We start from the raw sequence: 26,632 nt of genomic DNA, 5'->3' as shown, positions 1-26,632 counted from the left end.
CAGTTTGCGATAGTTTGATTATGATTGGTGTTAAAACCATTCTAATTAAATTATTAGATGAAATCATAAACTACCTAAACCACAAAGTATTTAAAATGCATTGGTTTGTTATGAAAAATAATGCTATTAAACATTTGCATTTAAAGTATATATTTGTATGTATATAAACAAGTGCATATAAATCTAACCCTTCAAAACAAATAAAATCTGAACAGCATAATTCGAATGCTTTTGGACCTGAGAATTGTGTGACCGGGTGACCCATAGAACTTGGACTTTAGGGAGCACTTATTGAAATTGAAAGTTTTGCACCGTATGGTCATTTTATGAATATTTTATTACATTCTACTGTATGCACAACATGCACTCATTCAGGCCTATTTATCTATAAGAATAAACTAGACCGCTGATTCATAACAAACCCATCAGTGAAAATGAGTGTAGGTGAGTGAACTTGCTCTTTATTCCATGATTTTCGATGGTGTGTAATTGGTTATGGAAGCATTTTGCCCAGTTGCTTTAGATAAGTGTCCAACAGCTTGTACAATTGATGTCGGTGATTATAGGCGTTAATTATGGTAACAAATTAATTCAACCGTTATTGAAGACTAATATCAGCCTATGTGGTCGGGCCTTAGTACTTTTAAACTACAACAACTGCTTATTTTGTGCCAAATGTCACTTTTCTGTTTGAACATTCCTTAATTACCTACTAGATATTAGCATGTAATTCGATGCATTTCTTTATTTTCTGTGAGATTTAAACAAATGACTAATGAGAATTAAACCTCCGATCTCTGTCCGTGATGCTAAAACATGCGTCAAAATATATACGATGAAAGGTGTTTTCACGGCTCTCTCTTACGTTGCGCATTGGTGCGGTTTATACATGGTGTGGCTATATACGTGGAATTACGGTAGTGTGAGCAGACAGAACGAATGTATGTTAATAGATTCGGTTCTTCTGATATTCGAGCCGGCTCCCAGCTCTTAGAGCCGACTAGTTAATTTGTGACATTGTAAGCAAAGTACGCTGTAGCAACGAAAATAGGAGTTTAACTTTTCCAGTTCTACTTACGTAAGATTGTAACCAAACCGGTACGTATGTTTTAACATTGTCAGTACGTCATTTAATTAAGTTTTTGCTACGTCCTGAGCAGGAGAGGAAGATGTGGTCATGCAATTACCTTCGGACAACGTTGCCACAACGTTGTAAGAAGGTAATATCACGACATGACCAATCCACTACGTCACGGTTGGTCGTGGTTACGTAACGTGTTTGTTGGGCTGTAGGCTACACAAGGCAGCGTTTATACTGGTAGAGAGGAAACACCCATGAGCAGAAACTTTGGTCTTAATACATTGCAGACTGCAAAAATGGTTTGAAAGCCTGGTAGGCTGCTTCTCTTTGGCTTGAAATTACTATTTTGACCAGGGCAGTGTATGCCAGTTAGCCTATAGAAAAACCCAGAGGAGGAAAAAGACGAGGTATTTTTGTAGGTTACAAAAACAGCGCTTGACCGAGGAAAAGTTTGTTTTATATTCAGACATTCAACAGACATTCAACAGACATTCAACAGACATTCAACAGACATTCAACAGACATTTAAAACAAACATTTAAACGATTTAAATGATAGAAGTATGCAGTAGGACAAGAGGTGAGTCAATGTTTATTTATATAGTGCCTTGCACAAGTATTCACCCCCCTTGGCATTTTTTGTGTTTTGTTGCCTCACAACCTGGAATTAACATGGATTGTTTGAGGATTTGCATCATCTAATTTACAAGAACATGCCCACAACTTTGAAGATGTCTTTTTAAAAAATATTTTTTATTGTGAAGCAAACAACAAATAGGATAAAATAACAGAAAAAGTCAATGTGCATACCTATTCACCCCCCTAAAGTCAATACTTTGTAGAGCCACCTTTTGCGGCAATCACAGCTCCAAGTCGCTTTGGATAAGTCTCTATGAGCTTGCCACATCTTACCACTGGGATTTTTGCCCATTCCTCCTTGCAAAACTGCTCCTTCAAGTTGGATGGTTTGCGCTTGTGAACAGCAATCTTTAAGTCTGACCACAGATTTTCTATTGGATTGAGGTCTGGGCTATGACTAGGCCATTCCAACACATTTACATGATTCCCCTTAAACCAGTCAAGTGTTGCTTTAGCAGTGTGTTTGGGGTCATTGTCCTGCTGGAAGGTGAACCTCCGTCCTAGCCTCAAATCACGCACAGAGTGGTACAGGTTTTGCTCAAGAATATCCCTGTATTTAGCACCATCCAACTCTGACCAGTTTCCCAGTCCCGGCTGCTGAAAAACATCCCCACAGCATGATGCTGCCACCGCCATGTTTCACTGTGGGGATGGTGTTCTTTGGGTGATATGATGTGTTGAGTTTGCCATTTTGGCTTTCTTCTGGCCACTCTGCCATAAAGCCCAACTCTATGGAGCGTATGGCTAATTGTCGTCCTTTTGGTGGGAGGCTGTCTCTTGGCAGGTTTGCTTTTGTGCCATGTTCTTTCCATTTGGTTATGATAGATTTGATGGTGCTCCTGGGGATCATCAAAGATTTGGATATTTTTTTATAACCTAACCATAACTTGCACTTCTCAACAACAATGTCCCTTACTTGTTTGGAGAGTTACTTGGTCTTCATGGCAGTGTTTGGTTAGTGGTGCTTCTTGCATAGGTGTTGCAGCCTCTGGGGCCTTTCAGAAAAGGTGTGTATATGTAATGACAGATCATGTGACACTTAGATTGCACACAGGTGGACATCATTTCACTAATTATGTGACTTCTGAAGGTAATTGGTTGCACCAGAGCTTTTGATGGGCTTCATAACAAAGGGGGTGAATACATACGCACATGCATATGTATTCACTCCCTTTATATATTTTTCTCATTTCACTTCACCAACTTAGACTAATGTCTTTCTGTCACATGAAATCACATACAATTCAGATTAAAAAAACATTGAACTAAAGACTATAATGTAACAAAATAGATAAAAAGCCAAGGGGGGTGAATACTTTTGTAAGGCACTGTAATAATCATTGCCATTTAGATCAGAAATGGTTAGTAGTCCATTCCTGAACATCATGGCAAGAAACTTGTTTACTGATATTTCTTTCATGTTCACTCTGGTGCGTTCAGAGTAAAGAAAGAGAGGGAGAGAGAGGGTATGAGGATGCCAACAGGGCAGGGAGAGCAGGTGACATGGAGGTGAGTGAGAAAAGGAGCAAATATTGATGACCGATCTGATATTGCCATGTTGGTGTTGTTCCGACAAAATGATAATTAATGTTGCCACAGGTACCACTGAGGTTAGGTTTAGGCACAGGTACCACTAAGGTTAGGTTTAGGCACAGGTACCACTAAGGTTAGGTTTAGGCACAGGTGTCTCAGGTTAGGGTTAGGTCAAAGGCTGGGGAGCAGGGGAATGTTCTGTCTTTGGACTGGGGTAACCTACTAACTACAGGGCAGTTGCAATGATGGTCCTGGAGCAATATTAATTATGTTTTAGGAACAACACCAACACAGTGATATCAGATTGTGTGAATATTGATGGATAAGAGTCTTATAAATATTTAAAACATTTTTGAATGTTTTTCTTGGGGGACCTCCAGACCCCTTGATTTTGTCTCCTCCAATGCTGACTCCATGGCTACGGCCTTGCTTTGAGTCACACTTGTCCAATCAGAAATCTGGTACCAGGTACTTTCCCAACTTTTGGCCAGTGGAAAAGCAAAAAAGGCGAGTCGAGTCAAGCTGGTAACATGCAGCGGAAAAGCTCCCAAAGCAGGTAGAGTCGAGCCGGTACCATGTAGTGGTAATGTGCCAATAGTTAAGGTCTGTTATGGTAGCTATCTAGCATGTTGTCGATGTAAAATGATTACTAATCTAATTCAAACAATTCTTTCATAATAAGCAAAAGCAGGAAGGTGTTTCCCGGTCTCCCCCCTTCATTAAAAAGTGAGTGGCAAAGTCGTACTGCTTTTTGCCTTCCTCACAGTCATTTAATATCCCCCCCCCCCCCAGGAGACTTTACCAGGCTGGATCCTTCTGATTGACAGAGAGACATCTAGCAGAGAGACTGAGGGGACTGTCGGCTGAATAATGCTTGCGGATTTCTATTCCCCCCCCCAAACCTAACTAATACAACATATAGCGACAGTGACAGTGATATATTCTCTCCGCCCAACCCTGGCACCCTGTCAATCTGTCCACACACACACAGCACATTACAACCCCCTCTCTCTAGCTGAGGAGCGGCTGTCGTTTTGGATCCATGTGCTCCCGGTTGTCCGTCTGTCTATCACGTCTCTGGCCCAGGCTGGTGCGGGCTGGGTGCACCTGTCACTTGTCTCAGTGCTGCTTCCAGCGAACCTGCTGCCCTCCCCCGTCTGGCCTTGTGACCGCCTTCGCATTAGCAATATGTGTCAGGGAGGCACAGCTCTCGTGATCCTAGCTTTGTTGCAGACCTCCCACAAATGCCATAGTAGAGTTGAAAATCTCAATGCACTTTGCATACGACTGTGGTAATACTGTACATTAATAATGGAGATTGTGGGAATGTGCTATATGTCTAATAATACAAGCTGCTGTATTCATATGATACATTTTAGTTATTTAGCCGATGCTCTTATTCGGAGCCACATCCATACATTATGGATTGCATGTATTTAGTCCCACAGGGTACTTCATTTATTTTTGTTATAAGGGGGAGGAGGGGGGTTATAATGAACCAGCTGTAAGCCGAGGATGATAACGTAGCTATGTCGGTATAAGGCCTGTAAATGCAGCTAGCACACCAGACTTACTACTCCTATGGGGTGCAAAGTACCAGTGACTCTTCAGTCTCCATAGAGAATCAGGGCACAATTTCAAGTCCCAATCCAAAACACTTCCAGCAGCATCTGGTCTCCCATCCAGGAACTGACCAAGACAGACCATGCTTGCCTTCCAAGGCAAGCCAGCAGTGATGGATGGTGCTCTGGTTCTACTTCTACTGCTACAGATGCCATCGTAGCTGGCAGGCTTTTATGTCACTGAACAGAAATGACTACAGACACAGAGATATTACAAAGAACTTGGCAAGCAATGTTGCATAATCATTCTGCTGACAATATGTTTTGCTGAGGTTCCCTCTCTAGTGTGCTGACCTTTAAGAGTCTGGTTGATACCAGTGTGGTTTATTACTGTTGATATTAACAGGTGACACCATTTAATTAGGATTATTTAGCTGTTAGGAAGACTGAAGTGTTCAGAGCACTCAACAGCCTGAGAAGCGAATGTCTTAAATGTCTAAACGAGTGCGCTCACTGATTGGACCTATGCTTGACCCTGTTTCTTTCCTGTGCGAAGCCTTGAATGTGCAGAGCGAGTGCATCCTGCCTGCTAGCACGGAGTCTGCCCGGCCGTATGGCAGCTCGCGGCCCTCGGATCAGCCCATGCGTGAAAACCCAATATGCTAAAGACTAAGAGGAGAAGGAGCCAAGGAGGAAGCCATGATAGCGGGGATATGAGCAGTACGGCCAGGGCACACAGTAGGAAGTCCTGAAGGATGCCATCCAACGACGATTAGTAATCCCAGTTGCGTCAGAGCTTCATGTGGCTCTTCAACCGCGGGTAGGGCTTACATTCAAATATACACTCACCTAAAGGATTATTAGGAACACCATACTAATACTGTGTTTGACCCCCTTTCGCCTTCTGAACTGCCTTAATTCTACGTGGCATTGATTCAACAAGGTGCTGAAAGCATTCTTTAGAAATGTTGGCCCATATTGATAGGATAGCATCTTGCAGTTGATGGAGATTTGTGGGATGCACATCCAGGGCACGAAGCTCCCGTTCCACCACATCCCAAAGATGCTCTTTTGGGTTGAGATCTGGTGACTGTGGGGGCCATTTCAGTACAGTGAACTCATTGTCATGTTCAAGAAACCAATTTGAAAGGATTCGAGCTTTGTGACATGGTGCATTATCCTGCTGGAAGTAGCCATCAGAGGATGGGTACATGGTGGTCATAAAGGGATGGACATGGTCAGAAACAATGCTCAGGTAGGCCGTGGCATTTAAACGATGCCCAGTTGGCACTAAGGGGCCAAAAGTGTGCCAAGAAAACATCCCCCACACCATTACACCACCACCACCAGCCTGCACAGTGGTAACAAGGCATGATGGATCCATGTTCCCATTCTGTTTACGCCAAATTCTGACTCTACCATCAGAATGTCTCAACAGAAATCGAGACTCATCAGACGAGGCAACATTCTTCCAGTCTTCAACTGTCCAATTTTGGTGAACTCGTGCAAATTGTAGCCCCTTTTTCCTATTTGTAGTGGAGATGAGTGACCCCGGTGGGGTCTTCTGCTGTTGTAGCCCATCCGCCTCAAGGTTGTGTGTGTTGTGGCTTCACAAATGCTTTGCTGCATACCTCGGTTGTAACGAGTGGTTATTTCAGTCAAAGTTGCTCTTCTATCAGCTTGAATCAGTCGGCCCATTCTCCTCTGACCTCTAGCATCAACAAGGCATTTTCGCCCTCAAGACTGCCGCATACTGGATGTTTTTCCCTTTTCACACCATTCTTTGTAAACCCTAGAAATGGTTGTGTGGGAAAATCTCAGTAACTGAGCAGATTGTGAAATACTCAGACCGGCCCGTCTGGCACCAACAACCATGACACGCTCAAAATTGCTTAAATCACCTTTCTTTCCCATTCTGACATTTAGTTTGGAGTTCAGGAGATTGTCTTGACCAGGACCACACCCCTAAATGCATTGACGCAACTGCCATGTGATTGGTTGATTTGATAATTGCATTAATGAGAAATTGAACAGGTATTCCTAATAATCCTTTTGGTGAGTGTATGGTCAAACAACAGAAGTCTTTCTGCTCCACGTGTGTCTTTCTGTCCCCGCCCCGCGATGGTTCTAGATACGGTGTTTTCCGCTGTGTCCTGGCTTTCATTCCTCCTTTTGACTGCTGTTAAACAATGTAGCCGTGGCCTTGGGTGGTCCAGCCTAAGGTCTAAGGTGCAGCCCAGTTCTGACCAGTTGAGGGACTCAACCTGAGGCTGATAACTTTAAGAGCTGTCATGGATGTCCAATGAGTTCTCTCTCTTTTGCTCTCTCTCTCTCTTTTCTGTCACTCCTCCTCTTAATGCATCCTCCCTCTCTGCACCCTTATCTGTTCTTTTTAACTGTCACTCTTACCTAGCTCTCATTTCTCCCCCTTCTGCCTCTCTCTCGGTTCTTTTCATGCACCCACAATACATCCCTTCTTTTCCTATTATCGCTCCCTTTCCATTCTGTCTCCTTTCTTCGGTCTCCCACCTTTGCTATTTCAGTACTCATCCAAATTGTTAATCTTTTCCTCCCGTCCATCTCCCATCCCTCCATCCATCCCTCCCTCCCTCCAGTCACTCAGTCGCTTCCTCTCGCCACCTCCCCCCCTTACACCCTCTCATGACTAGACATCAGGGAAGATTCATTATGTAAGAGGCCTGTGTGCAGTAAAACACTGCTGCAAACCAATGCTTAAATAATTCACTCACACAGCTAAATAAAGCTTGCGAGTGCATATCATGCATGTAGATACCCCACGCCCAGCTCGCCCCCTCTGAAAGCTATCACCCCATCAAGATCCACACCGCCCCCATAACTCCAAGGAGAGGGCTTCAGATCTGCCGTGTCGCAGATATAGTTTTTGAACAACAAACACACACACAGACTCAAACATATCCGTGAACCTTTCTAACGTAGCGGCCGTCTTCATAACAAACACGCCAACACTTACGAAAACAAGTTGGTCAACAAACACACTGAGAACTCCACAGGAAAACTAAAATAAAGAGTGACACATTACAAAAGAAACAGACAACTATTAGAGTCCTAGAAGTAATGCTACATCTGAACAGTCAAACGCATTAACCACTGGAAGATAAGGATGCTGAAAGATCACTGCATTCTTATTCCACAGACAACATCCTTGCAATGGGAACTCATCCTAATATCGCACTACTTTCCCAGTGGGAGTACAAACAACAAGTGGCTGTGCATTGTACAGGAAATGTCAGAAATGTAATTATGGGTGTAGAGCAGGTGTGGGCAAGCTACGACCCCGCATGGCTCAGGCCAGCAAGCTGTTTCAATCCTGCTCGGTTTCACAAAAAAGCAAACACTCCAGATCACTTTTGAATGTTAAAATTGGATAAAAATGTTTGTGGGCAATACAATGGACCTACACATTTCCTAAAAACACCCTTTTCTGGCCCACAAATTTAAGCTGGGAAAGACAACGTGTGGCCCGTTTTAAAATCCCAAAACATCGCCCTTAAGCCAAAAAGTTATCCTACCCATTATATAGAATAGGATGTTTACCATTCCAGAATGAGTTCTCTCCAGCCTAAGCTTTGGACAAATAATCAGAATAATATTTTTAAAGAGAGATTCACTCTGTGCTGGCTGTCTAAATCCAGGGGTGCCTTCTCTGATTGGTCTGCCCTTTCCATGATTGTCTCGGTTTTGTTCTGAAAATAAATCTAGTATTGTGATGGTCCCCTCGTTCAGACAAAAGGCATTGAGCCTCTGTGATCCACAGTGATTCACCTAGCTCCACCAGAACTAACACTAACAGAGGCCAGCTTGTTCCCATTCAGAGAGATCCGGCCATGAGACCTGGTTGAGTGGCAGACACAGTCTCCTCTCCGCCACTAACCAGTCCTCAACCCAACAACCCTAATACAAATCAAATCACCCTGGTACTGTAGCCCAGCTGTCTGACAGGGAGGTACAGCTATTCCAATGAACCATCTTCCCTATCGCTCCATTTCCTGTGCGGCCCAATCATGTGAAATATCAGTGAGCTGAAGAGTGAGGTCAATGCGTACTACATTTCCGAAACTCTGGTGAAAAGAGGTCTGTGCTGGAAAACCAATCCAAAATGACTCATGCCACTGTGATTGTGGTACAAGTCAATGTGACCCGGTCCTGTGATGTGGGAGGATGTTGAAAGTGGATACCGAGTACCAGAAGGTATATCTAGCAGACAATCGTGTGACAACATCTGTGAAGAGGTGAGCATGTTGACGCTAATAACCTCTGATGGATATGTGTAAATAACCACCAAACAGGTTAAACAAAGGCTTTAAACGGGAGAGGGGAGGGGTCATTTACAGGCCGGTCTCTAGTAGCTATATTCAGCAAAACAGTTAAATTGCTGTACTGTGACCATGTGGTAATGCAACATCCCCCAGTGACATCACTGGGATTTAATATATAACTATTTAGTCACTGATGTGCCTTTGCACACAATTCAATTATTCAATTATACATCAACTGGGAGGGGTCCTAACTTATTTGTGGGCCATTTCTCCACAGAAATGAGAGAAGTTTGGCAGCTGAGGTAAACTGGTTGGATGGAGCACGCCACTCTGCCGCCCCTGCTGGTCCAGCTGTTCCCTACTGCTGCGCCAGGCATCCTGATGTCACAGCCACAACCAATGAGAAGAGGGAGCACATGTCGGTCACTCCCAATGTCATAGCCACAACCAATGAGAAATGGGAGCACATGCCGGTCACTCCCGATGTCACAGCCACAACCAGTGAGAAGCAGGAGCACATGCGTGTCACTACCGATGCCACAGCCACAACCAATGAGAAGTGGGAGCACATGCTGGTCAATACCGATGTCACAGCCACAACCAATGAGAAGTGGGAGCACAGGCCCGTCACATCACTCTCAAAGGTCCTGTCTACATTATAACGAGATTAAGTATAATAACAGCAACTCTACTTCGTCAGGGGAATATGTAGAGATGAGCACACGGGACGGCCCCCATAACAGAACTGCCGCAGCTGTGTTTTAGGGAATTGAGATCATTAAGCTAGTTGTAAGTCATGTATTAATCTTGAGTTATCTCTAAAGAGATGTTTATGTGGACAGCATGAATGTTTGTGCATCTGATTGATTTGTAAATCCATTTCTAGTGCTATGAGATTGATGTGTTTCCCAGGCCAAACAGGGATGGCCAACGTGCCTCTACACATTGATCCGGCTGAGGCCATAATTAGATTCTCTACATGGAAATCCCTTCACATTCCAAAAGCACATCCATCATCTCCCTCCTCCCTGACCAACGGAAACTGGGATGTTCCTTTGAGAGAATCGTGTTCTGTATTACTGATTACTGCCGTCAACTTTGAGTGAACCCATTCCCCTGTCAACTCCTCATCCACTCTGCACAAACGCTTGCTCTTTGAGATGCAACACAGAAAACACACATGTAAAGCTTCCTCTGTACTGTTACCTGTTAGAAACAGATCTCTTTGCAAGAATATGGAGCTGTGTCCTAAGAACATAGAACTGAGCACCAAGGGATCCACCCAGGGCCGGCTCCAAGTCTTTTGGGTGCCCTAATCCTTTAAGGGAGGGGCCCCCAAAAAATTACTACCGATATGGATGGCTCCCTTGGTGCCTGAGGGGAAAATGGAAGCTTTAAAGAAAGTTTCATACAATTCAACACATTTTGCCATGGGGCCTAGATAAATTATTGTAGTTTTAAAAAAGACATTCCTTAGAAATATATAAATGTTTCCACATTTTATTTTAACAAATGCAGGAAATTATAGACTACTACTTTTGTAGAATTTCTTTTGATTTGCATTTTGTTTTGCAGTGTAGTTTATTTCCTGCATTTTTTCACAGTTTACCATGTTGCCATTTTATAACACATTTCATGCAATTTCACAATTTCTTTTAACACAATTGCATCACAATTGCCATGATGTTAGCATGATACTTGTGTGAGAATGAATAACAAAATCAATAGGGCCCCAATTTAGGTAGGGGGTTGCTTGGCTTTGCAGTATGTTTAGAAGCTGGCAAGACAAACTACAAATAACAAAAATTGACATGGCTAATGGCCAGCTGATGGAGTGACCTACATAACAACAGAAGATACTTATGCACAACCAAATTTTTCAACAGAAATTTCACAAAGAATTCAGCAAAATGGAAACAATACAAATGTATTGTAAAATGTTGGGGCTAGGATACCACCTAAGGGCCAAGGCCCATAAGCAACTGCTGATATCTCACATGCCTGCAGCCATCCCTCAATATGCCTAACAATCCTGCAGCCCAATCTTGAGCCTATTTGTTAAGACATATCACAAACTTTGAAATCTGAATGCTGATTGCTGTGAGACCGTATACCACAGGTATGACAACACAACACTTATTTCAGCACTAATTGCATTGGTAACACGTTTTTAGTAGCAGTAAAGCATTTCAGGGTTAGTGCTCAGGGTTGTGTTTTTTATATTATCAGTTTATATATATTATCAGTTTATATGTGACAGTTGTCAGTGGCTTGTGGCGGTGATCTTGATTTGATACATTTCACTTTCATCACTAATCAGTCCGGTAGGAATCATGGACCAAATATAAGGTTCGTTTCATATTATGATAAACCCTGTCACATGGACTAGACCAGCGGCTCCCAACAAGGGGCACTAAGACCCCTGGGTGTACTTGGGCTATCAGCAGTGGGTACTTAACAAGACTCCACGGACCATAGGCACACTGGTAAAACGCATGATGGGTACTTCAGTGGTAGTCCACGTTGAGCAAAATTATGTTGCTGGTACAGTAACTGAAAAAGGTTGTTAACCACCGGACTAGCTATAGATATAGGCCTAGGTATACGGTTATATATATTGTGGAAGAAAAAAAACGTAGCATATATATATATTAAATCAGATGTTACGTTTTTTTTCTTCCACAATGCACCGTTAACATATGCCAGACAGTGCTACGCTCCGGGTCTGGATAGATGTAACGCTGAACTTGGATTTACATTAAATGCACTAGGGGTTTATAGTAAATAAAATGCGTCAGAAAATTAAGAAAGATCCAAAATAGGAAAGCGGCAACTCCAAGAGGGTGCACTGGATAGATAGAGACTCAGAAGAGGAAGAACCGAAAAATGTATAAAACTCATCAATTCCACAGGATGACACATTTATCAAGAAAGGTAATTTAACACGAATGAGACTGCAAAGTCAGTGACTTATTCTTAAAGCTCAGGCGACACATTTACTTGTGGCAATATTTTACTTCATTACCTACAACAGCAGCACTTTTGATTAAAGGAAATTACATAACGTACGGAGACAATATCATGAAAGGCCCACTATTCGATTTAAAAAAAAAATCCCTATTAAAAGCCTATCGACTTGGACTTAATTGGCACGCGTGCCAAACAATCGTGAATATAGGCCTAATCGAAATGAGTGCGTAGTTTCAAACTCAACATCCAATCAATATAGTCTATGGTTCACTCATCGACAGCGAAAATTGCCACATAAAATGCTAATATAGATTGCAACCCAACCCCTCCCCCAAGTGAGAAGATCCACGTATTCACCAAGCGCCCTCTATCACCGTGCCAGCGAAATCCTGCTGCATCACTGCCTCTACCGCAAAGACCTCCACGGCAACGCTGCCTCTGGTCTTTTCTCTCATGCCGGTCAGTGCCTAAATTCAATCAAGTTGGGACAGCGAAAAATATTTTGCCTGGACCAAATATGATAAGAGCCTCCCAACCCCCATGCAGACTTGGATTGTTATCTTTACAGGCACTGCCTTTTGCTGTTTATCAACATCACAGGTCCAGAGAAAAATACAATTATTTATATAATTTAGCACATCAGACAATAGCCATACCCATCCCTAAACGAGATATACAGCACACAACGAATATCTTATCTCATAATATAATAAATTATACAATAATTTCACCACCGAAGGAAAATGTACTTACTTTTTACTACTCGATCGGTAGCGTTTAAGACCATGTCAGCGTTAGACATCTTCATGGGCAGTTGCGGTCTCGAGGCAAACGCGTTTTATTCCTCTTTGCAGAAGTGACTGTTTATTCTCTGTGTGTTTTCGCGGTTGCGAGATGCTGTTGGTGCAGTGGCATCACTTGGATGCGCCCCTCAGTGTTTCTGTTCCTGCGCTGGGGGTAACTAGCCTACTGCTACCCAGTTAGGGTGGATGCTGCTGAGGAGGCTGCTGCGCGGCTTAGCTGTCATGTGGGGGAGGATGGAGAGAGCGAAGTGGGAGGGAGCGGCAAAGACCGAGTGAGGTGGGGAGAGAGAAAGAGAGAGAGGAGATCCTCATTGCGCGCTGCACCACCCCGACATGGCGACGAGGGGAACTCCCACGCAAATGTTTCACGGGGTTGCCTGATGCTGCCATCAGGTGGAGGCAGAGTAGGGATTTCCCAATAACACGCGCGCGCCATGTTTTTGTATTCTATGCGCTTGCTGATGGGGTCGGGTTGTATACTGTATTGATATCGGTTATATCCGTGAAGATTTTCGGGTAAAAACGTGGCATGAATAAACCAGCTGATAAGCCAAACGTGGGTATGTGTGTGTGTGTCTGCTTGGGATGGCAAACTGGGGGGTCAACTAACCGCAAATTGCCCGTGAGTGTTTAAACGTTATTGGTACTTGGATGTGCGAACTCTTCTGCTTCTCAAACGTTGTCTGGAAAACAATTAAACTGTCAGCAGAGGAAAAGCTAATGGGAAAAATAGCCAAAATGACAGCCCAACAGAACACTTCACTACTGCAGCCACATTCACAGAACAGTAATCAATCATCTCATTATATGAGCGCAGAGGCGGCGCTACCATTAGGCAAAGTAGGCAGCCATCTAGGGCCCCAGAATGCCTGGGGGTCCGGTGAAAATTATAAATAAAATTTAGAAAAATATTAAATATAGTACAGTATGTTATTTTGCATATTTATGTTTCTCCCAAACATGCAAACAAATTATATTCTGCCTTCCATTACATTATTCATGTGTGAGACGAACATGAACCCCCCCTATCTTACTCAAATGGTTTGTCCCACATTGTTTCTCAGCCCAGCAGAGCGAAATACGTTAGGTAGCTTAATCAGTTAGCCTACAGTAAGAGAGACTGGTAGGAAACTTGGGAACTTATGAAACAATTATATGTTAGCGGTGCAGCAAAAAGACAGAAGAAGGAGGAAAACAAAACTTTTATTGCCACCCTCCCAAAGGTGACCACTTTGCTTTCTTCTGCCAACAATGTTAGCAATAGTATTAGTTCAGCAGCTGCGGCTAGTACTACTTATGTGAATAGCTTATGGGCTGCAGCTATTCCTGAAGACGATTTGACAATGACAGGCCATGAAGAAAGCACTATAGACCATCAACACGAACGGACATCACCAGAGATAATACATTAAAGGGGGAGAGAGAGAAATAAACAACCAGAGACAAGACATTAAAGGGGGAGAGAGAGAAATAAACAACCAGAGAAAAGACATTAAAGAGGGAGAGAGAAAAACAGAACCAGGACATTAAAGAGGGGGAGAGTAAATGATCAGAACCAGAGCATTAAAGAGGGGGACAGAAAAATAACAGAACCAGAACATTAAAGAGGGGGAGAGAAAATGAACAGAACCAGAACAACGGCATGAAAAAGTCTAGGTGCTTCACTTTTGTTAAACAACATGACTAGGTGCTTCACTGTTGTTAAACAACATGACTAGGTGCTTCACTGTTGTTAAACAACATGACTAGGTGCTTCACTGTTGTTAAACAACATGACTAGGTGCTTCACTGTTGTTAAACAACATGACTAGGTGCTTCACTGTAGTTAAACAACATGACCTACTGTAGCCATTGCTGATATTGCAGCATATATCCTTAATTAAATTATTTTTCAACTAGTTGATTTACTCTCTTCAGAAAGGGGCAGCAATGCAAGTGTGTTAGGAAGCAGCATGTTAGGAATGTTCAAATTGTTGTTGGTATGGCTCAGAAGGTAAAGAAATACATTATTTAGGGGCCTCAACCAGTCTCTGCGCAGGGCCCCCAAATCACTAGAACCGCCTCTGTATGAGCTTCCAGAGCAGGACACTGTTCAGTGTCCGTGGTTCTTAAAGCCACCCAGGGGTGTAGGTGTTTTTTTTGTGGGGGGGAAAGAGTGACCCCCCCTGGAAAAGAGTGAAAATCCTGTGATCCATTGATCCTGACCCACTGAATATTCAACACAAACCTACGGCCTTGAAGCCACCAGTCATTCAGTTTTGTCATAGCACTATTGAAGACACGCACGAAAATGTACATGGGATACTTTGAATTCTACAACATGCTGAAAAGCGACTTTTGTTAACTTGACAACACTACGGAACGTGGCTTCACATGCATTGGAAGGTTAATTTCCTACCAATCTTTTTAGCTATGATGGCCATGATGCAATCTTGTGACACGCTATAGTTGGTAATTACTGTCACATTGGCTGTCACACAGTGCCCGCTCTAGCTTTCTGGGGGCCCTAAGCAAAATTAGATTTTGGGCCCCTTCTCCCCTAGGGGTTGTGGGCTCCCTAGTGGTTGGGGCCCCTACCGTTTGGGGGCCCTAAGCAACCGCTGATGTCACCTATGCCTATAACTGGCCCTGCTGTTACATTTTCCTTTTGTTTAGCTATTTCATAACATTTGTAACTTATAAGAATCAATTAATTGCAAAGCATTATAATGTCTTAGCATGAAAAACTTTGATGCCTTCCTCATTCCCTGCAAAAATTCAGATTACAGCACTGATTGATGGGTCTTCTCTTCATTTGTGATCTTAATAGGCTACTATATATTTTTTTAATGTTTCTGGTTGGGTAAATTGTCTGTTATAAAGAGTTTTGAGTAGGATTAAAAGTTCTGAAAAGACTGAAACATTCTTCATATTACATTTTGACCGCTATCACATATTCATGTAATATTACAGTGGATCTGGATACAATAATTGTAAATCCACATTATGGATTCACAGTTATTGTATCTGAATATGAGGTTTTGACAATGGAATCGTATGTAGATGTCGCGGTTATAGGCAATTAATTAAGCATAGGGTTTAAATCGAATTGTTAGCCTTAGAAATTGTTGCATAGCTCCCAGCTGTCTCACGGTTCCAAGCGGATGTAGCGGACGATTGCGTCACAGTTACCGAGAAGTGATGCGGTGCCCACAGCTGCTAGTTACGAGGAAGGAACCCGGTGAAGCGCACTGTATTTCAGTTTCGCGCTAGACGACTCATCGGTCGTAGCGTAGCGTAGCGTTGGATCTAGGATAAGAATTTAATAATTTAGTTAGCGTAGCGACATAATTTTAACTCAGGGGTTATATCTGTGTGGAAGGGCAATACTACTAATTTCACATAAGGTAGCCGACGTTGATAGACAGCTGCACAAACTCAACAATGGCCCTGAAAAGAATTCATAAGGTAGGTAAAGGAAGTAACGTTAGCTTGCTAACAGGCTAGCTAGCCAAACGCCGCGTTTGGCCTTCACTTTTTAGGCACGCGTACTAGCTAGGCTACAGTCAAATAATTTGTTAGCTCAAAATGGTTTTAACTAACCAGCCTGTGTGATAACACAACCTTCTCCCATTACCGCTTGATTAATTACTGACGGGCTAATGCTATATACGTTTTGTATTTTAGCTCGCTAGTCTGATCACAAAATTGTTACATTGCATTGAAAACCAACGTTAGCTAGCTAACTTGCTAGTTAACTGACGTTCGCTTCCCATCGGCATTCAGATGAGATGACATCGATAACAGGGCGATATACTTATCTAGCTAACGTTTTAGCTTACTCTTCTAATATTAACTAGCTACCGTAGTTAGGTTGTTGGATAGGCAAACTTACTAGGTAGTTGCAAAACATGAAGGTTGTTCGCTACCTTTACATAGCTAGGTAACAAGATATTTTCCCCGCCGGCAATGTTAATAAGCTAGCTTATCCGTCATTTTTATTTCCTTTTTAAAACATTGCTTTTCTTTGCCAGCTAGCTAGTTTATTTAGTAAGCTATATCGTATTAACGTGACTTCATAATAATAAAGTGTAAAACGTCAACTGGCACCCTTTACTTGAGTGTTAGGCCAACAAATATTCGGTATAAATAACTAGCTAGAGCGTAAACGTGAATGGGCTTAGCTTGCTATTGTATTGTAGTTAACATCGTTAGCTAGTACCATGGCGTAGGTCAGCTGTATGGTGTTCAACAACGTGAAATTCTTAATTCTAAACCATTCTTAATTTTCTAAATTAAGTTATACTGCGCTCCCATCCTCTGTCGTCGGTTGAACAATTGTAATGGTCCGTGAAAACGGTTGACAGGTTACTAGAAATTACACTACTGTGCAAAAGTTTGGGGTCGCTTCGAAATGCACTTATTTTCCATGAAAACAGAGGAAATGAGTTTGAATAGGAAACAAAGCAAAATTAATAGAAAATGTAGTCATTGACAAGGTTAGAAGTAATGATTTGTAATTCAAATAGTAGTTGTCCTTCTATCAAATCTTCAATTTGCAGCAATTACAGCCTTGCAGACCTTTGGCATTCTAGTTGTAAATTTGTTGAGGTAATCTGAAGAGATTTTCCCCCATGCTTCCTGAAGCACCTCCCTGAAGTTGAATTGGCTTGATGGGCACTTCTAATGTACCATACGGTCAAGCTGTTTCCACAACAGCTCAATAGAGTTGTGATCCGGTGACTGTGCTGGCCACTCCATTATAGAGAGAATATCAGCTGACTGGTTCTTCCCTAAATAGTTCTTGCATAGTTTGGATGTGCTTTAGGTCCTTGTCCTGTTGTAGTAGGATAATTGGCTCCAATCAAGCACTGTCCATAGGGTTTGGCATGGTGTTGCAAAATGGGGTGATAGCGTTCTTTAAGATCTCTTTCACCCTGTACAAATCTCTCACTTTACCACCGCTAAAGCACCCCCAGACCATCACATTACCTCCACCATTTCCTCCAGATGGCGTCAAGCAGTGTTCCAGCTTCTTTTCATTTGGTCTTTGATCTGAACACCTAAAACTTTGATTTCTGTCCATATCTTTTTTTTCTAGTCTTACTCTGTCCAGTGTCTGTTCATTTGCCCATCTTAATCTTTTCTTTTTATGGACCCGTCTGAGATGTGGATTTTTCTTTGCAACTTTACCAAGAAGGCCGGCATCCCGGTGTTGCCTCTTCACTGTTGACGTTGAGATGGGTGTTTTGTTGGTACTATTTAATGAAGCTTCCAGTTGAGGACCTGTGGTGGAACTGGAATTTGACCTGTTTTAGATTAATTCCAAATAGAAAATGAATAAATGTAACCAATGAATTTAATATATAAAGTCTTAACATTTCATTACAAGTATCCATGATACAGGTTCTCCAGAGATACCAAAATATGTTTGCAAGAGCAAAGATACAGGCAACAGGAAAGGTAAATTCAAGAGAGCTTCCTCAAGCCCTCGCTCTGGTTATATCCTAAAACTCAAGTAGTGGGGGTTGGTTAACTGACCTAAGGAAAACAAAAAACAGTCCTGTAGAATAGACCCCTTATCAATCACTGGGGCTCTTCTAATGACACTGGTGTTATCGCAAGGATCATGCCAGCTAGGCAGTTAAAAGCAACCCTTTTGTCTCTGCATTCGGCCCTTACAGAAACAACTGTTAACCACCAACATTCCAATTACAGCCTACTAGAATTGAAATTAAGTACATAGGTATACATGTCTGTAATAAATGTGTAAATAGACAGAATTGACATTTGTCGGTTCCTTCACCTGTGAGGTGTCTGTTTCTCAAATGTGTCTGCTTGTTCAGTTGTGCACCGGGGCCTTCCACTCCTCTTTCTATTCTGGTTACTCAGTTTGTGCTGTGAAGGGCGTAGTACATAGCAGTGATTCTGTTGCATTCATTTTACCGTGGAGTTGTGCCATGGCATAGTCTGTCCAAATATTTTTTCCTGATGGGTAATTCGCTCATTGGGCTGTTTTCTGTGTGCAATTTGAGAAACACAGATCATGCTGTCATAGTAATCGGAGCCCCCAATATACGCTCCATGCAGACAAGCTCTACAAACAGCAGAAATCTTTACCACCTTCAAAGAAATGTGTTAGAGAGATCAGCAGAGAAACGCATGTTGAAGGTACAAGACGTTTGTTTGCTTGACCACATTAATTAGCTAACTTTTCAGTTAAAGCACAAATTATTCTCACCTCGTTTAGATGATCAATATACTGAGAAACAAAGACGTTAGGCAAAGCAAGCTAGCCAACGGTACTTTTTTTGCCATGCTAGCTAGTTGTTCATCCAAAGTTATGTGCAATGTTAATTGATTTTTGTTAAGTTGTTTGTTGAAATATTTGTATCTGTTGCAGCAAAAGAGAAAGGGGGAGCATGGACTATAGTGTCTGGTAACTTTACCTGGTCGGATGAAAGTCTGATTTAAATGTTTACTTGAACCTAAATAACCTTATTGATTAGTACCATCTTTTAAAGATTATGCTCTTTTTTATTATTATTTTTTATATAAGAAGTGAATGCGTTACTCTACTGGGCAGAATGGTACAGAGAAGAAAGATGAGAGGGAAAAACATGGAGCTAATGGAAGAGGAATAGAGGAGAATAAAGATGAAATGGGAGTAAAGAGATGGAGAGGAGGGATTAGGAAGAGAATAGATGGGGAGGAGGGATTAGGAAGAGAATAGATGGGGAGGAGGGATTAGGAAGAGAAGAGATGGAGAGGAGGGATTAGGTAGAGAAGAGATGGAGAGGAGGGATTAGGTAGAGGAGGGATTAGGTAGAGAAGAGATGGAGAGGAGGGATTAGGTAGAGGAGGGATTAGGTAGAGAAGAGATGGAGAGGAGGGATTAGGTAGAGGAGGGATTAGGTAGAGAAGAGATGGAGAGGAGGGATTAGGTAGAGGAGGGATTAGGTAGAGAAGAGATGGAGAGGAGGGATTAGGTAGAGGAGGGATTAGGTAGAGAAGAGATGGAGAGGAGGGATTAGGTAGAGGAGGGATTAGGTAGAGAAGAGATGGAGAGGAGGGATTAGGTAGAGAAGAGATGGAGAGGAGGGATTAGGTAGAGGAGGGATTAGGTAGAGAAGAGATGGAGAGGAGGGATTAGGTAGAGGAGGGATTAGGTAGAGAAGAGATGGAGAGGAGGGATTAGGTAGAGGAGGGATTAGGTAGAGAAGAGATGGAGAGGAGGGATTAGGTAGAGGAGGGATTAGGTAGAGAAGAGATGGAGAGGAGGGATTAGGTAGAGGAGGGATTAGGTAGAGAAGAGATGGCGAGGAGGGATTAGGTAGAGGAGGGATTAGGTAGAGAAGAGATGGAGAGGAGGGATTAGGTAGAGGAGGGATTAGGTAGAGAAGAGATGGAGAGGAGGGATTAGGTAGAGGAGGGATTAGGTAGAGAAGAGATGGAGAGGAGGGATTAGGTAGAGAAGAGATGGAGAGGAGGGATTAGGTAGAGAAGAGATGGAGAGGAGGGATTAGGTAGAGAAGAGATGGAGAGGAGGGATTAGGTAGAGAAGAGATGGAGAGGAGGGATTAGGTAGAGAAGAGGAGTGACAGGAAGAGGGCGTCTAGCTACCTGCTAAGGGGATGTGATGGGAGTTGTTTGTAAAGGTATTCATTTCATTGTTTCCAGGAGTTAAATGACTTGGCTCGGGACCCTCCTGCTCAGTGCTCCGCGGGACCGGTGGGGGATGACAGTAAGCCACCTCCGCCTCTATCACACCACCGCACCATCCACAGATTACATTCACTGGCCAGAGTCCACCTCTGACGTCGCTCCTTCCAGTTGTTTCTCTGTATGGTTTATTCACTTAAATACAGGATTTCGCTGCCTTCAAGTGAATGAACAAATACCGCTCATGTAGCTTTTACATGCATACCGATGATGATTTCAGTTGTTCAGCAATGCCACTAGTTCTCATTTGGATCCTGACACGGAAATGTCAATGAAAACAATATGTGCTTGTAATGGTTTGCCGGGTGTATTAAAGCTATTTCCTCCTCCTCTCTAGTGTTTCACTGGCAGGCTACAATAATGGGACCTGTAAGTATATCCTCCTGTGTTGGTCTTTGAAATGCGGGGGTTCACATCCTGTACTCTGTCACGTACTTGTGACCTTGTGTTTTCCTTTCTGCAGAATGACAGTCCCTACCAGGGCGGCGTGTTCTTCCTGACCATCCACTTCCCCACTGACTACCCTTTCAAACCGCCAAAGGTAAGGATGTCTCCTGGAATCCGGCCATGACTTAGAATGTCTGTTGGACAGGCTTCAAGTTCTACTGTGAATAACGCCTACATTGAGCGTTGAAGTGCCATAATTCAGAGTTTATTTTGGAATGTAAGATTTAGATGGCAAACGATTCTGTCTGGGCCGTGTGAACGCAATGCTTCTGTGGGGGGGAAAAACGGTTAAAGACATTTCCTCTGTGAAAGGTTGCATTTACCACACGAATCTACCACCCGAACATCAACAGCAATGGAAGCATCTGCTTGGACATCTTGAGGTCGCAGTGGTCACCAGCACTAACCATCTCTAAAGGTAAGCCCAGAATGGTACTCCTGCTCTGCTTTCTTGTTCTTGGGGGTTTCAGCCTGGGTATCTGTAAAAGCGCTTAGTGACAACTGCTGATGAAAAAAGTATTTTTGATTGATTTAACCGATTGTCGTCTGTTGAATCTTGTTGGTCATCCCGCAGTCCTCTTGTCCATCTGCTCACTGCTCTGCGACCCGAACCCAGATGACCCGCTAGTGCCTGAGATCGCACGCATCTATAAGACAGACAGGGAAAAGTAGGTCTTGCCCGTTTTCAACATTTGTCACTTTTCTGAGTAACCTGTCAGCTACAAGCGATGTGACTGATTTTCTATCCTCTTCTCATTCCAGATACAACAGAATAGCCCGGGAATGGACACAGAAATATGCCATGTAGTCTTAAGGTATAACCGTGAGGAATCTGCCTTTACATTCGAAGGCTTACCGGGAGCTTTGAACAAAAAGAGGAAGAAAAAAAAAAGTATTGTCGGTTTCCATTGGAGTGATGTCTTTGAGGCACACCCTCCCCAGCCCTACGCACTTCATTCCTCCCACCACGTCCCTGTCAGAACCTGTCCGGCTGCCATGTTGTACATATTCCAGACTGAAGGTTGTCTGTCCCGCTCCCTGACTTCTGTTTCTGACACCATTTCCACCGGCACTCAAGAAGCATTGCTACTCATTTTGACCAACCTGGGGTTTGCTTTCCCAAGATTGAGGGAATTTCCATCTGTTTCAGTTCCCTCGTTGTCTTTCCTTCCTCTGTGCTTCCAGCTGTCCTGTGAGCGGGCGGCAAGGCCAGGAAGAGATGGGGCCTGGATGTTTTTTTTTGTTTTCTATTTGGCTATGATAAGATATAGCTTTCAGTCTGTCTGTGGTTATGGAAACCTCTAGAGGACTTCCTCTGTTTTGGCATTAGGAGACAGGTCCTGTCTCACAGCCCACCTCCATATTAAACCCTGTCATTAAGTTGGTCGTTGAGTGCCCCTGACCCCTCCACACTATGATGGGGGAAAATGGAGTAATGAGAGGTCTATTGATAAAGTATCTGAAAATTGCATCCTAAAGACTGCTGGCCCTCATCGTAGTCAAACGGAAGTCTTTGCTGAAGAGGGGGACAAATGGCCCTTTGAGCCTTCAAGGTATTGTTGCTAGCAACAGTTATCTCTCTTTGGAGACATGTTTGTCTTTTGGTGTGTGTTGGAATTGGAAACAATATTCGTTTTTATCTACATTGGGCAGTTCTGTTGGGTTGTCATTTGACTGAAATGCTGATGGTCCAGCTTGAACGCCCATTTTAACTACTTGCTTTCTCTTTTGTTTCAAGTCCAACCTGAGAGGACCGATTTGTCATTAATAATTAAAGAGAATAATGTTTGAAGGCAACAATATAGGATGAGCTCTAAAATGTTTTAAAGCAACAGTAGCATTAGACCGTTAAAGGAGTTTTACTTTTTTCCAACTTGTTACTTGGTTTCTATGTCCATAAGTCTATGGGTCAAGAGAAACTAATTCAGGTTTCGGTTGTCTTTAAACTGCCATTAAAAAAAGTCAGCAATATCACCCCTAGCTAAGAATTGTCTTGTGTGTGTCAGAGCATATACAAAATAATCTCAATCACTGGAAATCAACCACATATTTACCATTACTTCAATCGATTTTTAGTTAGTGGGGTTTTAAAGTTGGATAAAGTTTATAATGGCTGTTTAAAGATTAAGCTTGTTCATAGTTAACACTTGGTAGAGAGTGAAATATCCATTTAAATATGTTTCCTTAAGTGGGCCAAGTTGAAGGAAAACAATCTGATGTATATTTTCATTAAAAACAAAATAGATGTGAACTCTCATTATTCTTTAATCACTCTTTGTATATTTGAGCTGTCATTGTTAACTTAAGCTCTGATGACTCATTGTCTGGATTTCAGAACCCTGGACTCAAGGACTTGTTCCAAACGGGCAAACTTCTGTATATTTAATTACCTGAGAGCTCATGGAGCTTGTGTGTTGATTAAACTGTGTAATAAACATGATTATTAAAGTTGGGTGTTATCACTGCTTTATTTGGAATTGTTTCAGAAATAGCATTGCTTTTGCAATTTATCTCAAGGCATTTTCATTAAAAAATATATAATAGCATACAGTCTTAGTCATGTATTTATTATTAATGTTGGTTTTGTTGTGAGGGTTAAATACATACATAATATACTCATACATAATTTATATTAATCTGCTGTTCTCAGTTGTAACATTGTTTTAGGTGTGTTTACAGAACCGACAGGTTCATAGCATCGATGTCATGTCTTTGGATATGTTAGAAACAACTGCACCACACCGTCCTGAATGTAATGACAACGCCAGATGGGCCGAGGTGGTCATACCAATTCAGCTGTCGCACCCCAAGCCTAAAAAGTCCATAGTAATAAAGCGTAATTTATCAAATTTGTGTTGAAGAAAGTTACGTTTTAACTTATTTCCTGGTAGAAGTGAGAATGTACTAATTATTTAGTTACTCCACTAGATGGAGCCCTCTCACTGCTTTTGTCATTCAGTTGACTTAATTATGCAGGCTGCCTAACAGCTTGTGCCAATAATTTAATGGCCACAATCGGATACTCATTTCACCAGATAGTGGATTTGTGGATCCCATGAATACGTGGAGGACATGTCTTATTTAATTAAATACCATTATATGCCTACATAAATAGTAATATAATACAACCTCTTGGGCGATTTGGTATTTATCCAATGAGAAGTTTGCGGCCTAGCATATCCAGAGAATGAACATGTGAGTGAATCAACATGCAATCAGTTACTGTCTAAACGGCACGTTTTTGACGTCCCGCCAGTGTGGACCGCTAACAGCCCACTGCAGCTTGGAACGACGTGTTACGACGTGTTATATACCTTGTGGTGAGGAAATGTACCCACACGAGAACCAATATCAGCAACAAAACTGGTTCATTCATTCACCACAGGTGCGACAGGCCGGGCCCAGTACCCTTCTTTCTGTGTGTCCTTGAATTTGGCATTACTGATGAGCCAGGAGGAGGAGATGAGTATAGCGGAGGGAGGCATGAATCAGCCAGAGAGGGGGAGGCCAGCCAGATGAATAGAATGAGCCCCTGGACAACAGAACAGAGAGGTGAGTAAGGTGGGTTGAGGAAGGCCAAGGAGGGGAGACTGTCTTCTCCCTGAGAGAGTGAGAGAGAGAGCGAGCGAGAGGGAGGGAGCGAGCGTGTGTGTGTGTCTGTGTTATGTGTGTGTGTTGTGGTTGAGAAAAAGGAGCTCCACTTTTGTTTGGAGAGCTTGCGTGGCTTGCAACATTCCTATGTCTGTGAAACCGGACGTTCATCTCTGTCTCCCCTTTCCGTCACTCCCTCTCACCCCCTCACTCCTCTTTTCGGACTGTTTTTTGGGGCTCTCCTGTGGCGCTGGTCATGTGTGCAGCTGGAGAAGGAGGCCGTGTAACACTAATCCCCGACCGGCTCAGGAAAGTATACTCGGCCTCCCTTCGCACAGAGAGAAAACAACAAAGAACTGAGTGTGGCTGCAGCCCCGGGGCTCAGCGCGCGCACCAGAACGTCTCCTGTGTCACAGCTTGCTGCTCCCTCCTACAAACGGTCTCTCACTCTCTCTCGCACACTCTCACTCGTTCACTCTCTAAATTCCCTGCTCTCTCTTCGACTCGCCACTACCTAACCTGTACCCTTTGTTTGTGTGCGCGCGTGCGTTCGAGTGCCTGAATGTGAGTGAGAAAGAGGGTCTTGAGGGTCAAGAGCAGGAATGTGATCGGACCAGAAGAATGTGGTCAGTCTGGGCATTGTAAAAGGAAAACGACGCCCAGGCCTGCCTGTCCACTATAGTTAATAAGATATCAAATCAAAATGAGGGACATGCCTCAGAGCTTGGAGTCTGTATGGCCAGTGGTGGTCGGGAAGAAAGTGATTTCCAAAAGAGCAATGGATGACGAGGGCATTGACGTCTGCTTAATATGAGATAGGGTGAGACCAGGCATATTGCCAGAGCCATGCTAGACACCCCGGGGATTATGGAGCAATGCGTGTCCAATTTATGCACGGCAGTGCGTCGTTGTGGAATGGATGAGACCAGTGTGCACTTACATTGAACACACTTACCCACAAGCCACTCAGTAAACACAAAAGCCTAAAATGCTAAACAAAACCAAAAATGCTCTTGAAAACAAACGAGTCATGATAAGACATGCACGTTACCATCCGAAAAAAAGCAATATAATAATCATAATCACATTCATTAAATGGTCCCACCAGCTCAAAAGTGAACATTACTCTTACAGTTGAATGTTATGCTGAACCTCGGCACTGCATTTATGATCAATCAATTAATAATTTCAAGTGTTTGTCCTACAGGTAACAGAAGCAGAAGACATAGACTGAGTTACAACAACTGGCATGTTTTCACCCACGTGTTTCTCTGCCGTATGCTCTTCATTTAGGGTGTGAGCAAGTTACATGATACCAAATCCCTATCAATTCAATTCAACTTTGATTTCAAACACATTCATTAGGTCAGTGTTTGGTGATTCAATGCACTGCTGTTAATAACTCACATTATGCAATGCCTCAACACTGATGATAAAGTTATTGTTTGATTAGTTCATGTCAATTTAAATTAGTGTTCACCAATTACATTATCTACTCTTTATTTATTTTTGAGTGTATGAACACAATTACACAATAATGCAATACTCATTACGCATGAAGTCACTTTGCGTAATAGTGAGCGCGAGTGACAGATAAAGGTTTACTGTTCACAGTGTCTACGTTGTGTGTTTGTGTATCTCTCCCACTGTGGGTCTGTGTGTGTGCGTGCAAGTTAGATAGTGTTTTTGTGTGCAGGAGGGAAGTTGGCTGGCTACTACCAGTGTTTGTAGAACACCCCCCTTCTCTCTCTCTCTCTCTCTCTCTCTCTCTCTCTCTCTCTCTCTCTCGAGCTGCTGCGTTATTTTCCAGCTCGGAGCCTCAACCGCACAGCTCGATCGATTCGCATTGATTGTCCCTGACGAGCTGCTCCACTTTCTAGCCAATGTCAGCCCGTCTGCGATCGGGAAGGAGAGAAATGAAGGAAAATCTCTGCCGCCCTGGCGGTGTCATTTCCACACACTTCGGTTGGCCGCCTGCCAGCAGACAGGACATTCGAAAGAGGTGGAG

At 42.9% G+C, this 26,632-nt stretch overlaps 2 protein-coding genes across 4 annotated transcripts in view; one reads left to right on the top strand and one right to left on the bottom strand.

The window, feature by feature from the left end:
- Window positions 1–13,135, bottom strand: part of ppp3ca (protein phosphatase 3, catalytic subunit, alpha isozyme) — a 48,497-nt gene extending 35,362 nt beyond the window's left edge. The window contains exon 1 of one of the 3 annotated variants that reach the window (XM_020047725.3): window positions 12,836–13,135. In XM_020047725.3, the coding sequence (XP_019903284.2) occupies window positions 12,836–12,890 (55 nt within the window). In that variant the 5' untranslated portion in view covers window positions 12,891–13,135. The remainder of the gene's footprint in view (window positions 1–12,835) is intronic. The other 2 variants (XM_010870563.4, XM_010870562.5) reach the window with 2 other exon arrangements.
- A 2,941-nt stretch (window positions 13,136–16,076) lies between these two features.
- LOC105010898 (ubiquitin-conjugating enzyme E2 D2) lies at window positions 16,077–21,900 on the top strand. The gene is given in 7 exon segments (NM_001311014.1): window positions 16,077–16,332; window positions 20,545–20,608; window positions 20,924–20,955; window positions 21,050–21,127; window positions 21,346–21,451; window positions 21,608–21,701; window positions 21,796–21,900. Coding segments are annotated over 7 exon segments (444 nt in total). The 5' UTR covers window positions 16,077–16,308; the 3' UTR covers window positions 21,842–21,900.
- Window positions 21,901–26,632: the final 4,732 nt, after the last annotated feature.

Source organism: Esox lucius, chromosome 7, assembly GCF_011004845.1.
Source record: "Esox lucius isolate fEsoLuc1 chromosome 7, fEsoLuc1.pri, whole genome shotgun sequence".
NCBI lineage: Eukaryota > Metazoa > Chordata > Actinopteri > Esociformes > Esocidae > Esox > Esox lucius.
This window is presented reverse-complemented; position numbering and strand designations above follow the sequence as displayed.